At 42.3% G+C, this 14,756-nt stretch overlaps 1 protein-coding gene across 2 annotated transcripts in view; it reads left to right on the top strand.

Annotated features, from left to right (window-relative positions):
- Positions 1 to 1,271: 1,271 nt before the first annotated feature.
- Positions 1,272 to 14,756, top strand: part of clip2 (CAP-GLY domain containing linker protein 2) — a 317,314-nt gene continuing 303,829 nt past the window's right edge. For both annotated transcript variants that reach the window (XM_079565590.1, XM_079565589.1), the window contains exons 1-5: positions 1,272 to 1,432; positions 5,661 to 5,856; positions 7,958 to 8,451; positions 9,736 to 9,860; positions 12,582 to 12,795. In XM_079565590.1, coding sequence (XP_079421716.1) covers positions 5,742 to 5,856; positions 7,958 to 8,451; positions 9,736 to 9,860; positions 12,582 to 12,795 — 948 coding nt within the window. In that variant the 5' untranslated portion in view covers positions 1,272 to 1,432; positions 5,661 to 5,741. The remainder of the gene's footprint in view (positions 1,433 to 5,660; positions 5,857 to 7,957; positions 8,452 to 9,735; positions 9,861 to 12,581; positions 12,796 to 14,756) is intronic.

Genomic DNA, 14,756 nt, shown 5'->3' with positions numbered 1-14,756 from the left:
GAGACCACGTGTGGGTAAAGGACATGCAACAGAGAGGGACTGTAGTGTCTTCTACAGACACACCAAGATCCTACATCATTGAAACGTCAGGCGGCAACCTCCGGAGAAACAGGTATCATCTCTCACGCACACCTGTAGCTCCTGAGCCACACATCACCGTCCCAGATACGGCGGAAAGCAACCCTTCAGAGACTGTGCATAGACCGGTCTCACCTGAGGTACTCCGTGAATATAACCAGCAAACACCCGAGTCGGAGAGACGCTATCCTTCTCGCATCAGAAAGACACCGGAGTATCTTAAAGACTATGCAACATGAGTTGAAATTTTTTGGGCAGAATAATCCCCATATTCAACTCTAGGGTTTGGGCAGTCTACCCCATTCCCTCGTTCAGCCTAATGCGTTCATAAAAAGATGTCCATTGTTTAAGTGAACATCTGTTAAAAAAAAAAAAAAAAAAAAAAAAAAAGATACATAGTTTAAGACACAAAAGAAAATGTCTGAATGTTTCTGAAATGAAAACTAATATTGCTACACCAAGATTAGCTCCTGTAAAGAAAGGGGGATGTAGTAATAGGCTGGGTAGGAACCTTTGTATGCCCTGTATGTTCCTGGGGGAGGAGAATAAAATGTTCCGCTTTGGACTTGGACCTGCCTATGTCTCGTCTCTATCTAAAAGGTTTTCTATGTACCTATAAAACATTAGAACATTATCCACATACCTACAATAGGTTTCACAGCACAGAACTTTCCTGGTTAAATAAAGGTACAAATACTTTACTTCTGGTCCTCACTAATGTTGGCTCTGGGCAGGAAGTCCACGAGCTCCAGTGTTTACAGTGTGGCCTCCAGCTCAGTGACTGCCCACTGTGAAAATACCACTTCCTGTAAACACACACAGACTTTCCAGATCTTCCACAAACACACAGCTGTTATAAGAAGAGATGGCGCAGCTTTACATTCCACACACTCTCAGACCTCAGACAGTTTTCTTGTCTTCTGCTGCGGCACGTTTCGCCCTGCTCTGCTCCGCCTGCACAGGGAAAGAGCTGTGGGTTTTTACTCAGAGCCAAATCCGGGACTGTGATGAGATCAGAGCCTCAGCAAATCGCTTTCAATCGCGCTATTGTTGTCGTGCGCATGACGGGCGCGCAGGGGGCAGCACTTGGCCACCCCGTCCCCGCGCGCAGCAGCAGCAGCAGCAGCAGCAGCAGCCACAATCCAGCCTCTAAACGCGAGAGCGAAGAGGAGGAGGAGGAGGAGGAGGGAGCGTGTGGGAAAGTCTGCCTGGCTCTTTAAACCGCATGCGCTTCGTGGTCCTTCCTGTGCTCCCTTTGTTCAAGCCCAACCCGACATCCACAGAGGCGACAGGAGAGAGCTAGCAGCGGCATTAGCATGTGCGCGCTCCCATGGCCACGTTTCACCGCAGAAAGGTAACAAAAAATACACAAAAACACTGTAAGCTTTAGCGACGCGTTTTAACACCGCCAAACCCCACGCCCTGTGTTTTAAGTTTTTGCGCATCCCTTCTTCCGGTGTGTCCGGGGAGAAACTTGCATCAGCAGCTGCGGACACTGGACTGTTGTCTCCTCCATCCGCAACGCCACCCCCTTTTTTTTGTGTGTGATTCCCTTTTCATTTGTAGCATCCTGTATTTGCATCCCGGGGTGTGGCGTCGGCTCGCCCTCCGCGTAACTCGCGGTAAAGCGGCCTGTTATTCCCGGGATGTTGCGTAAAATGGCACGAAACGCCAGATTTCCGAGGCCGGGGGTTTTGGGGGCTGAAAGATGAACCTGATTCAGTAACTTTCCGCATCCTCTGTTGTCTTGACTCCGCAGCGCGTTGTTGCCGCAGTCGTTGGGGTTAAAAAAAAAAAGAAAAGGAGATATTGACTGATGGAGGAAGGGTGGAGATTTATTATGAAGATGCTCAAGTTCTTACGCAGAGCTACGTTTTTGTTTTTTTTTCCTCTTTGACGCGCAAACATCTGCCATCCTTTCACTGTTATGGGCTCACCCGAGACAGAAGCGACGTTTCAGCCTCATGGACCGTCTTTAGACCACGCCCACTCCGCCGCCGGAATCGTCGTCGTTGGTTAAAGCGACGCTGCGGAACATTCGACCCCGTAATAAATCGTTTGGTTTCATTACGGAACGCGTTCACCGGTGGGAAAAGTAAGTCGGGGAAAACGTCGCCGTGACTCGGAAGTTTGTGCCGGGAGCGTGACATCGCCGGGTCGTCGCCATGGAGATGTGGGTTTGGTTTGACCACAGGCGCCTGAACGTGAGGCTCGAGTGCGAAGGTGCAAACGCTTATAAATATGTCACAATGACAAAAGGTTAAGTTTGATACTTTGAGGCTGGAAGAACAATGATTGTCGTGTCGTCTGAGCGAGCGTGATCTCAGGTGGCCGTGATAGAGCTCCACAGTCCCGCCCCTCGTGGTCTTGTTGCTCCGGAAGTATAAAATCCTTGTCTACACGAGCGCCGATTTTCCAAAAATTCAAATATTAAGAGTTTAATGTCACCGCGATGTTTCATTTCAATCCAAAAAGAAGACGACATGTTGAAGAAAAGGCAAAGGTACAAGGCTGTGACATCATTCACTTCCTGACTATAGAAACTCCGTATCCCAAGAACCATTGCGACATCGCGCCCGCTGGTCAAGGCAACCAGGTTTTCAGCAAACACGGCCCGTTTCTTTTACTTTGCAGACAAAAGTTCTATATTATTTCACTATTAAACAATCTGAATCCTGCTAATTGGAATAAAAATGATGGTGGTTCGTTTAATTGGATCGTTGGGAACATTTTTTTGACGTTTTTCTTACTATCAGTGTTAGATCTGGATAAAACGTCAACTATCTGCCTGCATTATGTTTGAATACATTGTTTATAACATGTCGTCTACATTACAATAAATAAACACGTGTGGGAACGTGAAGCTCCACCAATCAAAAGCCTCGTAGTAGATCATGGGACTCCCGAGCATCCTGGGTAATGTAGTTCTAGGACGAAGGCTCGCAGTTAAACTAGATCGATCTCATACGTGCTTTTTTCACCTGCATCTGACTTTGCGGTCGCTTTAGAACCACAGAGCTGGATTCAGCCCGAGCTGACGGAGTTACGGAGTTAAAGACTTTATTCCAAATCAATACGGTCTAAAAGGATGGGGAATTTTACTTCCGGACCGGAGAGGAGGCGGGACTGTGGAGCTCTATTGACCAGTTAAACACTGTGTATGACGCAGGAACAGGCTGGGACGCTTTTTCATGAGGAACGATTCCAACGCTGGGTCTTCCTCCGGTTTTAGGGATTTTAGATTTTTCAAATGATTTAAAACAGACGAAAGAGCAGAAGAAAGAAGTGCATCAGTCGCTGCCATCTTTAATGTTTTGGAAGAGTGCGGTGACGCTTCCGCCTCTTGGTGTGTGATTGGATACGGGTCAAATGGGGAACAGAAAGGACGAGCATCTGGCTAAAACAATGACAATAAACTTTAGTGCTAAATGTTCCCCATTTTAAATCACGCTCAAGTGGAAACTAGATCGCAAATACAAGCGACCGAAATGAGTTTCCTTCGCAGGGTGGCTGGGCGCACCCTCCGAGATCGGGTGAGGAGCTCAGTTACCCGGGAGGAGCTCGGAGTAGAGTCGCTGCTCCTCCACGTCAAAAGGAGCAGCTGAGGTGGCTCGGGCATCTGTTCCGGATACCTCCTGGTCGCCTCCCGCGGGAGGTGTTCCAGGCATGTCCTAGTGGGACAAGGCCTCGTGGAAGACCCAGGACACGGTGGTGGGACTATGTCTCTGAGCTGGCCTGGTGTCGCCTCGGGGTCCCCCCAGAACAGCTGGAGGAGGTGTGTGTGGACCGGGAAGTTTGGGCATCTCTGCTGAGCCTGCTGCCCCCGCGACCCGGATAAAGCGGAAGAAAATGGACGGATGGATGGACATTGTTTGTTTACTTTATTGTCCCTGTAGGGAAATGTGTCCTCCGCATTTAACCCATCCTTCGGCAGGGCCGCGCCCGGGGACCATCTCCAGGATGTGGAGCCAGGCTGATGGTCAGAATCACCAGGCTGGAGGATTCACCTATGGGCTCTATGCACAGTGACCCCACGTGATTTCCACCTGGACAGTAAACCAGGCGCTGTCCTTCCTGTCCGTTATCTCTTCCCATTAAAAATGAGCAGGTCCCACAGAAATGAAGCAATAGCTTAAGATTTGGTAAAGGACAGCGAGTAAACATTAAGATGTGACTGGAGCAGGTTAGAAAATATTACATGAGACGTAACGACTTCGCTGGAGGAAACTCCGTGTTCATAACGGTGGATGTTTTTGTCTTGAGGCTAACGCGGCTAACAGAAAATAAAAAATAAATCTAGCTCAAAGTTATGAACGAGCCTGCGCAAAAAAGAATCGTCCTGTTAGTAGTTTACATAATATTGACTTGTTTACATGTTATATTATCATGTTTTAACACTAGCCTTTGGCTCTAAGATAAAAGCTCCGCCCCTTACGACAGCTGGCGTTTCCTTTGGGGCAGGATTCACAGTGAACATGATGTTTGTAACACGTTTCTGTGACTCCATCAGTAACTCGCTGTCCTTAACCAGATCCTGACTGTCCAGGAAGACGCCACGTGGGGAAACTGTGCATAAGCCTGTTGCACATGTTTTTAGTGGTAGGGGAAACCGGAGTAAACCTACGCAGGCACCACACAGAAAGGCCCCGTCCTGGTGGGAATCGAACCCGGGACCTTTTAGCTGTGAAGCGGAGGCACTAACCTCTGTGCTACCACGCCGCACTGTTTAAATAGTAAAATAGTGGTATCTTATATACAATGACTACCAAGGACAAAAAGTATAAACAGCAAATATTTTTTGTTATAGTCAGTTTACTTATTATTTACCGTTTATACTTTTTGTCCTTGGTAGTCATTGTATATATATAAATGTTATAGTCAGTGTGATCAGTGCAGGTTTACATCATAAAGTGACGCAGAGAAGTGATGTAAATACAGGGATTATTGTGTGTATTCTGCAAAGGGGTTATTACACGTTACTTTACAGCAGGGGTAGGCAACGTCCGGCCCGGGGGCCAAATTCGGTCCTCCAGCATTAAACCTTTGGCCCCCCAAGAGAATTTTGAAGAAAAATGTATTCATAAATCAGAGACCAAATACATGAAAAGGACTCTAGAATGTAGAAAATACTGTCGATATTTACACATTTCCCAGCAAAACACCCCATTAGGTCATATATTGTGAGCAAAACTTATATTTGTAGAGAAAAGCTTCTTTACTTTGGGCTAAAATTGTGAGTTTCAGCCCTTGGTGTTCTGGCAATGAAGAAAATCGGCCCCCCATGACACAAACCCTGCTCTACAGTCTTGAAAGTGGGGGATGAAGGCTAGGGCTGTCACGATAATGACTATATCGACTTATCGTTCAATAAATAACAGATAAACAATAAATTTTTGGCTCGATTATTATCGTCCATTTATTAGCATTTCCGCCCTAGGCCTAAGGAAGGCCCTGTGTGGCTTTTAATAATGAGCAGCTCGAGGAAACGGATTTGAAATTGAAAGCTGAATGAATGGGAGGTACTTGTTCTTTAACGCTGCTGTTTGATGATCTTGATTTTGTGCGTTTTCCTGATCCTGCAGCTGGACATGGAGAGCCTCCGTCTCAGCGTTTTAAAGTAGTGCCTTCTTCAAAAACACCTCGCGTTTCCCAGACGTGTAACAATGAACACGGTTAAATCCAGCGGTCTGAAAATGCCCGGACGAGCGACCAAACATTCCAGCCAAGTGGGACGAAGCACGACCGGGGGAATCTCCACGACTGCTGCCCCCAAAGAAGGTAAGAGTCTGTGGGATGGTCTTCTCATTTTGAACCTTCATGACCCATGAACTACATTTGTGCTGTGATTAATTAGATTGAGTTTAACCTCTTAACTCCCGCCTGAACCGAGAGGATCTTTTTCCTCACGTTGTCAGATTTTTTTCCATCATTTTGTTGTTGGGAATTCAACTCATTTTTGTAACTGTTTTGTCATTTTTTTGTCATTTTTTTTTTTGTCTTTTTTTGTCAAATTAAAAAAAAAAATTGTCACATTTTTGTCATTTTTTGTCACATTTTTTATCATTTTTCGTCAATTTTATCAATTTTTTGTAATTTTTTTGTCACATTTTGTCACATTTTTGTCAATTTTTTATCACATTTTTGTATTTCTTTGTCCATTTTTTGTCAATTTCTTGTGACATTTTTGTGACATTTTTGCCACTTTTTCATCAATTTTTCGTCACTTTTTTGTCAATGTTTTCTCACTTTTTTGTCACAGTACATGTTTTACTATCCGATCTATTGCTGATCGTCGACTATTTAACCACATATCAGCAAATACCCACGGAACTAACGTTACAGACGTCTATGACATGTGACTACAGACACAACAAGGCCAATGTGTCACTATAAACTGTTTTCAAACAGCTACAGAACGTCATTTAAAGGAACAGGCCACCGTTTTTACATGCTGAGATATGTTCTTACCTGAGCTTAGACGAGTTCATGTGTACCTGTCTGGTGTTCACGCGTGTCCTCAGTCACGTAAACACAGCACAGTCGGCGTTAGCATTTAGCCTCTCCCCCTCTATAGCTCCAAACCAGGTGAAGACAGAAGCTACTGAGCTCTTCCACCTTTTCCCTATTTAAATCTGGTTACACTATAAAGTATAGTTACACAAAATTAAACAATGTGGATTTTCTAAGCGGATAAAGAGGGGGTATATATATTGTAAGGCGTAATAATACCAGGAGAAGTTCGACATCCATACAGTAAAGTGAAGATATTACTGCGCGGATGTCGATCTATTCCTGGTATTATTACGCCTTACAATATATATAAACCCCCTCTTTATCAGCTCCACATTGTTTAATTTTATGTAACTATACTTTATAGTGCAGCCATTCCCAAAGTCTGGAACATCGCGGCCCCTTTACCAATCCAAAAATGTCTCACCCCCAGTAATAATATACTTACTCTATTAAAAGGAATTTGTTATTATGTTCCTGCAACAATTACATAAAAAACAACATCTTGCAATGACTGTATGTTAAATATTGGTTTAAAGATGTATAATGGAGCAAAGAGATGTATTTTTCCTTTCAAAATGTTTTTTTCCCAATGTACTTGTTTTCTAGACAAGGTTTGAGGGCCCCCTTGTAGTGCCTCTGAGGCCCCCCAGGGGGCCCCGGACCCCACTTTGGGAACCGCTGTTACAGTGTAACACTTCACGTAACGATGTTAAAATTGGGAAAACGTGGAAGAGCTTGGTAGCTTCTATCTTCACCTGGTATAGAGCTCTGGTGAAGACCAGGCAGGTACAAATGAACTCAGGCCAGAACATTTCTCCGTATGTAAAAACTGTGGCCTGATCCACTGTCGCCTAACAATGCATTTAGCCTCAGCACAATGATATGAGAGGATAAACAAGACCTTTATGTCCCATTAAAAGTTAACAATGACACCGAACCCGGACGTGAAACGCAGAATAAACAGTATTTTTTAATTTATTTAACCTTTTTTTAACCGGGTAAACCAATGGACTCACGGCAGATGCTTTGAGCTTCTCCTGACGCCTGTTTAGCCTCTTTGAAGCTTTGAAGCAGCTTCCACACTTCAGCTTATACTCCCAATAATAACAATATTTACATAATCCAGCGGTGTTGGCGAGTTTCTCCTGTGTTTAGAGGCCGCATGCGAGTGAATGTGACCAATGAAGAGCCTCAGTGCAGAGGTCGTTCCTTTGAATTCAAATGATTTAGAGCGTTCGAGGTTGTCCCTTCTTTTCATTTCAATTTAGTTTTTACAAAAATCTGGACATTTTAGTCACAGTTTTAGTCTCTATTCAAAGTTTGGTTTTAGTTTCATTTTGGTTTAATGTGTTAATCTGCCCCACAGGTGCTCCGCCCAAGTCCAACACACCGACGAAGTTCTCTGAGGAAGGAGACGACGTTCTGGGCGATTACACGGTCGGCGAGTCGGTCTGGGTCAACGGCGTCAAAGCGGGCACCATTGCGTACCTGGGCGAGACTCAGTTTGCCCCGGGACAGTGGGCGGGGGTGATTCTCAACGGCCTTGTGGGTAAAAACGACGGCTCTGTGGGCGGCGTGCGATACTTCGAGTGCCAGGCCCTTCAGGGCATCTTCACCCGGCCGTCCAAACTGAGCCGACAGCCGGCGGGGGAGGAGTCCGACGGCCACGAGTCCGTCACCGGTCAGCCGCCGCACGGGAACAACGGCGCCCCCGCTGGCCAGCGCGTCGTCGTGCCTCTCAGGGAAGGCCTCCTCAACAACGCGGTGAAGACGGGCAACGAGTCCGGCTCCAACGTGTCCGACAGCGGATCCGTGAAGAAGGCGGGGGAGAAGGATCTGCGCGTGGGAGACCGAGTTTTGGTAAAGTATTTTGGTTTTCACCCCCTGCTCTGACGGCAGGGTTTCTGTAAAGCATTAACCCCTTAACTCCCACCTGAACCGAGCACATTTTCTCCAGTTTGGCTTTACCCCAGTCCAAAAGCTTCTGGAAAAAAGCTGTGAAAATAGCAACAAAACTGAGACGAAAACAATGATATAGATGTGACAAAAAAGTGAGAAAACATTGACAAAAAGTGACAAAAAATTGATGAAAAAGTGGCAAAAATGTCACAAGAAAATTGACAAAAAATTGACGAAAAAAATCGACAAAAATGTGACAAAAAATGACAAAAATGTGATAAAAATTTGACAAAAAATGACAAAAATGTGACAAAAATGTGACAAAAAATTACAAAAAATTCCAAAAAATTACAAAAAATTGACAAAAATGTGACAAAAATGTGACAAAAAATTGATAAAAAAAAAATATAAAAATGTGACCAAAAAATGATAACAATTTGACAAAAAATGACAAAAAAATGACAAAAAAATGACAAAAAAATGACAAGAAATTGACCAAAAAAAAATACAAAAATGTGCTAAAAAAAATGACAAAAAAGTTACAAAAATGAGTTGAATACCCAACAAAAAAAATGGAAAATAAATCTGATGACGTGAGGAAAAAGATCCTCTCGGTTCAGGCGGGAGTTAAGAGGTTGAGAAAGTTTCTTGGTATCGTTTAATATCGGATATCGGCAGATACCCAAACCCCCAGTATTGATGTCAAAAGAAAAAAGCTGGATCTCTAATTTTCACCAAAGATTCCTGATCTTGGATGGGCCATGACGACACAGAGAAAAGTGAAGCGCACAGGGTTTTACATGTTTATGAATGTGCACCTACAAAAGCATCTTTAGCCAAAATTGTATGCAATCCTGTTTGATGGAATCCTTGCACATTGTATAACCTTTGTGTCAATAACACCACAGTATTTGGGCACTGAAATGTTGTTAAGGAGAATTGAGTTGGACTCCCCGGATAGAGGAGTGGCTTCAGTCTATTTCGGGCCGGATTTGGTCTAAATGTTGCCCAAGAGCTTCTGTTTCCAAAAGGCACGTTCACCGCCCCAAAAAAAGAGCAGCTGCAAATCCTCTGTGGAGCTGTTTTCTTCCTCCTGCTGCTGTGAGACATCAGACTTAACTCTTTCCTCCCCGTGTCGGAGCTGGAGGAGCCAGATATGGAGCTGGATCTCAAACGATTCTCTTTCATTTTCTGATTGAAACGATCAGTGTTTGTGGATAACATGCCGGTTTTTGTGCGTCTCAGGTGGGAGGCTCTAAAATGGGAGTCATTCGATACATGGGGGAAACGGACTTTGCCAAAGGCGACTGGTGTGGAGTGGAGCTGGACGAACCTTTGGGCAAAAACGACGGAGCAGTGGCTGGAACCCGGTAATGCATTCACTGTGCAATTTAATACATGAATCACACACTTCAAACATCGATTTAGCCAGTTAACCTCTTAACTCCCGCCTGAACCGAGAGGATATTTTTCCTCACGTCAGCATTTTTTCCCCTCATTTTTTTGTTGGGTATTCAACTCATTTTTGTAATTTGTAACTATTTTTTGTCACATTTTTGTCATTTTTTTGCATCATTTTTTGTCAAATTTTTGTCAATTTTTTGTCAATTTTTTGTCAATTTTTTATCACATTTTTGTCTTTTTTTTGTCTTTTTTTTTGGTCACATTTTGTCATTTTTTGGTCAAATTTTTATCTAATTTTTGTCATATTTTTGTCACATTTTTGTCCTTTTTTGGTCAATTTTTTTTATCACATTTTTGTCATTTTTTGTCACATTTTGTCATTTTTTTTTCCACATTTTTATAAAATTTTTGTCATTTTTTGGTCAAATTTTTATCAATTTTTTGTCATATTTTTGTCTTTTTTTTGTCACATTTTATCAATTTTTTGTCATTTTTTTGTCAATTTCTTGTGACATTTTTGCCACTTTTTCATCCATTTTTCGTCACTTTTTTTTGTCAATGTTTTCTCAATGTTTCTTTTTCCAGAAGCTTTTGGACTGGGATAAAGCCAAACTGGAGAAAATGTGCTCGGTTCAGGTGGGATTAAGGGGTTAACCTCTTAGTTTTAATGTCAGAGTATAAAATGGACCCTTTAAGATGCTTTTTTTTTTTTTTATGGCGTTTTGCCAAGTAGAGCTTCAGTTTTCCCCCACAGGAAGTGACTCCAACATGTCTGTGTCTCCCTAGTCTTTCCCAGGCTTATTCATTCACAAATACTGACATGTTTGGTATCCACATGTATGACACTGTAATCCAAATATGTTCATTTCCTTTGTGGGAGACAGCAGCGGCTAAAGACAAAGAGACTAAACTTTAGTGCCTTTTTCATTCCACTCCTTGACAACATCTGCACTTTAGTCGCTCCGTAAGACTCCACACTTTACAGGCTTGGGCTTAGTAAGATTTTGACGTTTTTTCCTGCTGAATTTTTTAACCCCTTAACTCCCAGCTGAACCGAGCACATTTTCTCCAGTTTGGCTTTACCCCAGTCCAAAAGCTTCTGGAAAATCGCAACAAAACTGAGACGAAAACAATGATGGAAATGGGACAATAAAGTGACGAAAAATGTAGGAAAAAGTGGCAAAAATGTCACAAAAATGTCACAAGAAATTGACAAAAAATTACGAAAAAATGACAAAAATGTGACAAAAAAAAAGACAAAAATGTGATTAAAAAAATGGACGAAAAAATGATAAAAAAGTTACAAAAATGAGTTGAATACCCAACACAAAAATGATGAAAAAAAATCTGACGTGAGGAAAAAGATCCTCTCGGTTCAGGCGGGAGTTAAGAGGTTAAAGGAACAGGCCACCGTTTTTCCATAGTGAGATATGTTCTTACCTGAGCTCAGACGAGTCCCGCAAAAAGACCAAAGATGTTGTTAGCGTTTAGCCTCTCCTCCACTTCTCTATGGGGCCAAACGGGGGTGAAATTAGAAGCGACCAAGCTCTTCCACATTTCCCCTAGTAGTCCCCCATTGTTTCCAGTAAATGAATAATAATAAGCTGTGATTTGGTCAAAGCCCCAACTTGACTAGCTTCATTAAAAACAACAGCTTACAGCTTATTGAAGCCACAGCCGCCCGGGGGCAGACTGTCCATTTACCACGTGGCTATAATGTGTTGTTCATATCCTGAGCTCTTATTATGTCAGTGACCTCTGCTGGACATGTGTGGAACTCTTTCCTTTTTTTAAATTTAATGCCCCCTAGTGGCTAGAATGAGCGCAAAATTAAACGTGTCGATTTTCAAAGCAGATAAAAAGGGGAACTATATTGCAGGGCGTAATAACACCATCCATAGGACAGGGGTAGGCAACGTCAGGCACGGGGGCCAAAGCCGGCCCTCCAGCACAGAACCTCTGGCCCTCAAGATGATTTTGAGAAACATTATGACACAAATCAGAAAGTACTTCAACATTTTTAGGGTTAAATGGGAGAAATACTGTCAATGCACCCAATTAGGTCATAATTGGGTCATTTGTAGAAAGTGCACTGGAAAAATAATAATAAGTTTAAGGAAGAAATGACAGAGATTCAATCAACAGTTTGAGTAGATTTGGTCTGGTCTTAGATCAGATAAAACATCTTATCACCAATGGAACAAGTCATTATTCTCTTAACTCAGATTATATTGTATAATTTCAAGTGAAAAACAAATCTCTTTAAAAGTAAAAGTTCATTTGTCTGATTTCAAAGTGGGTTTTATGCTTGTTCCATTGGCAATAATCTTTGTATCTTTATCTTGCATTAGTCCAAACAGACTCAAATTCAACATAAAGAATCTTTATTCAAGCAATTTTAAGTCATTTATCTCATTTAAGATGGTATTTTTTCCAGTGTATTGCTTTACTTTGGTCTAAAATTGGCGGCTTCAGCCCTCGGTGTTTTTACAATGAAAAAAATTGGCCCTCCGTTAAGAAAATTGGCCTACCCCTGCCTTAGGAGCACTTCGACGTCTGCGCAGTAACATCTTCACTTTACTGCGCCTGATTTATTTATTTTTCATTTATTAACCCGCAGCGTCTCGCCTCAAACACACACAATACTGACCCTTTGTGCTTTTCTGCACCGTCTTCTCCGTCCACAGATATTTTCAGTGTCTTCCAAAGTTCGGGCTGTTCGCTCCGATCCACAAAGTGATCCGCATCGGCTTCCCGTCCACGAGCCCGGCCAAGGCCAAGAAGAGCAAGCGCATGGCCATGGGCGTGTCGTCGCTGGCCCACAGCCCCAGCAGCTCCTCCATCAGCTCCGTCAGCTCCGTGGCCTCGTCTGTGGGCGGCCGGCCCAGCAGAGCGGGACTGGTATGATCCGTTTATACACAAACCTGTCGTTAAGCGTGAGGAGGAGGAAGCGCACAGTGTCTGGATACAAGCACACTGTGGAGCAATTTGGTTAGATTTTAATTGCACATATAGGGCAGGGCTGGGGGGAAACACTTCAGTCTAGATACAATACTAACGATTCAGAAGACCCGATACGATATATATTCTAATGCACTAAGTATAAGAATTAAAATGGCCTCCCCAGATAGAGGAGTGGCTTCAGTCTATTTTTGGTGCACATTTTGGTACATATTAGATACACCAGGGATAGGCAACGTCAGGCCAAAACCGGCCCTCCATCATCAAACTCTGGCCCTCGAGATGATTTTGAGAAATATTATGACCCAAATCGGAGATCACATGCCTTTTATAGTACTCTAGGAATGTAAAAAATACTGTCAATTCCTTATGATGTCTTAGCAGAGCATCCTTTTAGGCCATAATCCTAAAAAAACACAATTGCAACTTGACTGCCTCCGGGTTGGAGTCACCAATACACACTAATGGAATCACAGAGAAGAAGCTAACAGGCTAGCGAGCAAAGCTAACTGCTGGCTAGCACAACTTAACCTCTTACTACCCGCCTAAACCGAATGCATGCTGCCCCCTTTGGCTATAGGCCTGTGTAACACCTCATTTGAAAGCTAAGACCCACAAAACAGATATTTTTCCTTGCGTTGTTGCTGTATTGTGTCACATTTTTATGTATTTTTTTGTTTTTTGTTTTTATTCACATTTTAGTTGAAGTTTTGTATTTTTTTTTTTGAATTTTGGTCACATTTTTGTTGATTTTTGTGTCAAATTTTAGTTCAGTTTTTGTCACTTATTGGTTGACTTTTTGTTACATTTTTTTTTTTAATTTTTTGTCAAATTTTTGTTCAGTTTTTGTCAATTTTTTGCTGCGTTTACATCCTTGTTTTCTTGACTGTTTTGGTGCTTTTTTCCCCCAAGAAGCTTTTTGATTCGGGCAACGCCAAACTGGAGAAAATGGGATCCGTTCAGGTGGGAGTTAAGAGGTTAAACAGTATTTACAGCCAAGTTTGAGTGAAACAAATGATCTCCATTGTGTAATTGGATGAACAATATCCCTCTGTCCCTTTGTCTTTTCTGTCTGCGTAGTATTTACTCTCACGGACAATTAATGAGTGAAAAAACACAACACGCTATGACACCTGCAGTGGCGCTTATGGCCTCTAGGGGTAAGAGTTACTTAACCTCTTAACTCCCACCTGGACCGACCGCATTTTGTCCAGTTTGGTAAATATGAGACAAAACTGTGACGAAAACTCAACAAAAAATAGCGGTGGAAAAGTGACAAAAAAAGCTACAGAAGACAGACAAAATATGACAACAAAGAAAACAACAGAAAGGTGACTCAAAAAAGCAACAAAAGAGTGAGGTAAAAAGCAACAAAAAAATGTTTACAAAAGGCAGACAAAATGGTGACAAAAAACAACAAAGAAAACAACAAAAATGTGACAAAAAAAGCTACAAAAGACCAAGAAAGTAGTGAGAAAAAAACAACAAAAATAAATTACTAAAAAGCAACAAAAGACTGACAAAAAAGTGACAAAAAACAACAAAAATATGACAAAAAACAATAAAGAAAACAACAGAAAGGTGACTCAAAAAAGCTACAAAAGACCAACAAAATAGTGAGGTAAAAAGCAACAAAAAAATGTTTACAAAAAAGCAACAAAAGGCAGATAAAAAAGTGCCAAAAATGAACAACAAACTTGTGACAACAAAAGCAACAATAAAGTGACAGAAGACAGACAAAATGGTGACAAAAAACAGCAAAGAAAACAACAAAAATGTGACCAAAAAAAGCTACAAAAGACCAAGAAAGTAGTGAGGGAAAAAAGCAACACAAAAAGTGACAAAAAAAACAACAAAAATATGACAAAAGTGCATTGGGCCGTGCACTTAGTGCCGTGGTT

This window comes from Gobius niger (genome assembly GCF_951799975.1).
Source record: "Gobius niger genome assembly, chromosome: 11".
NCBI classification, from domain to species: domain Eukaryota; kingdom Metazoa; phylum Chordata; class Actinopteri; order Gobiiformes; family Gobiidae; genus Gobius; species Gobius niger.
The sequence above is the reverse complement of the archived record's forward strand: the minus strand, read 5'-3'. Positions and strand labels throughout refer to the sequence as shown.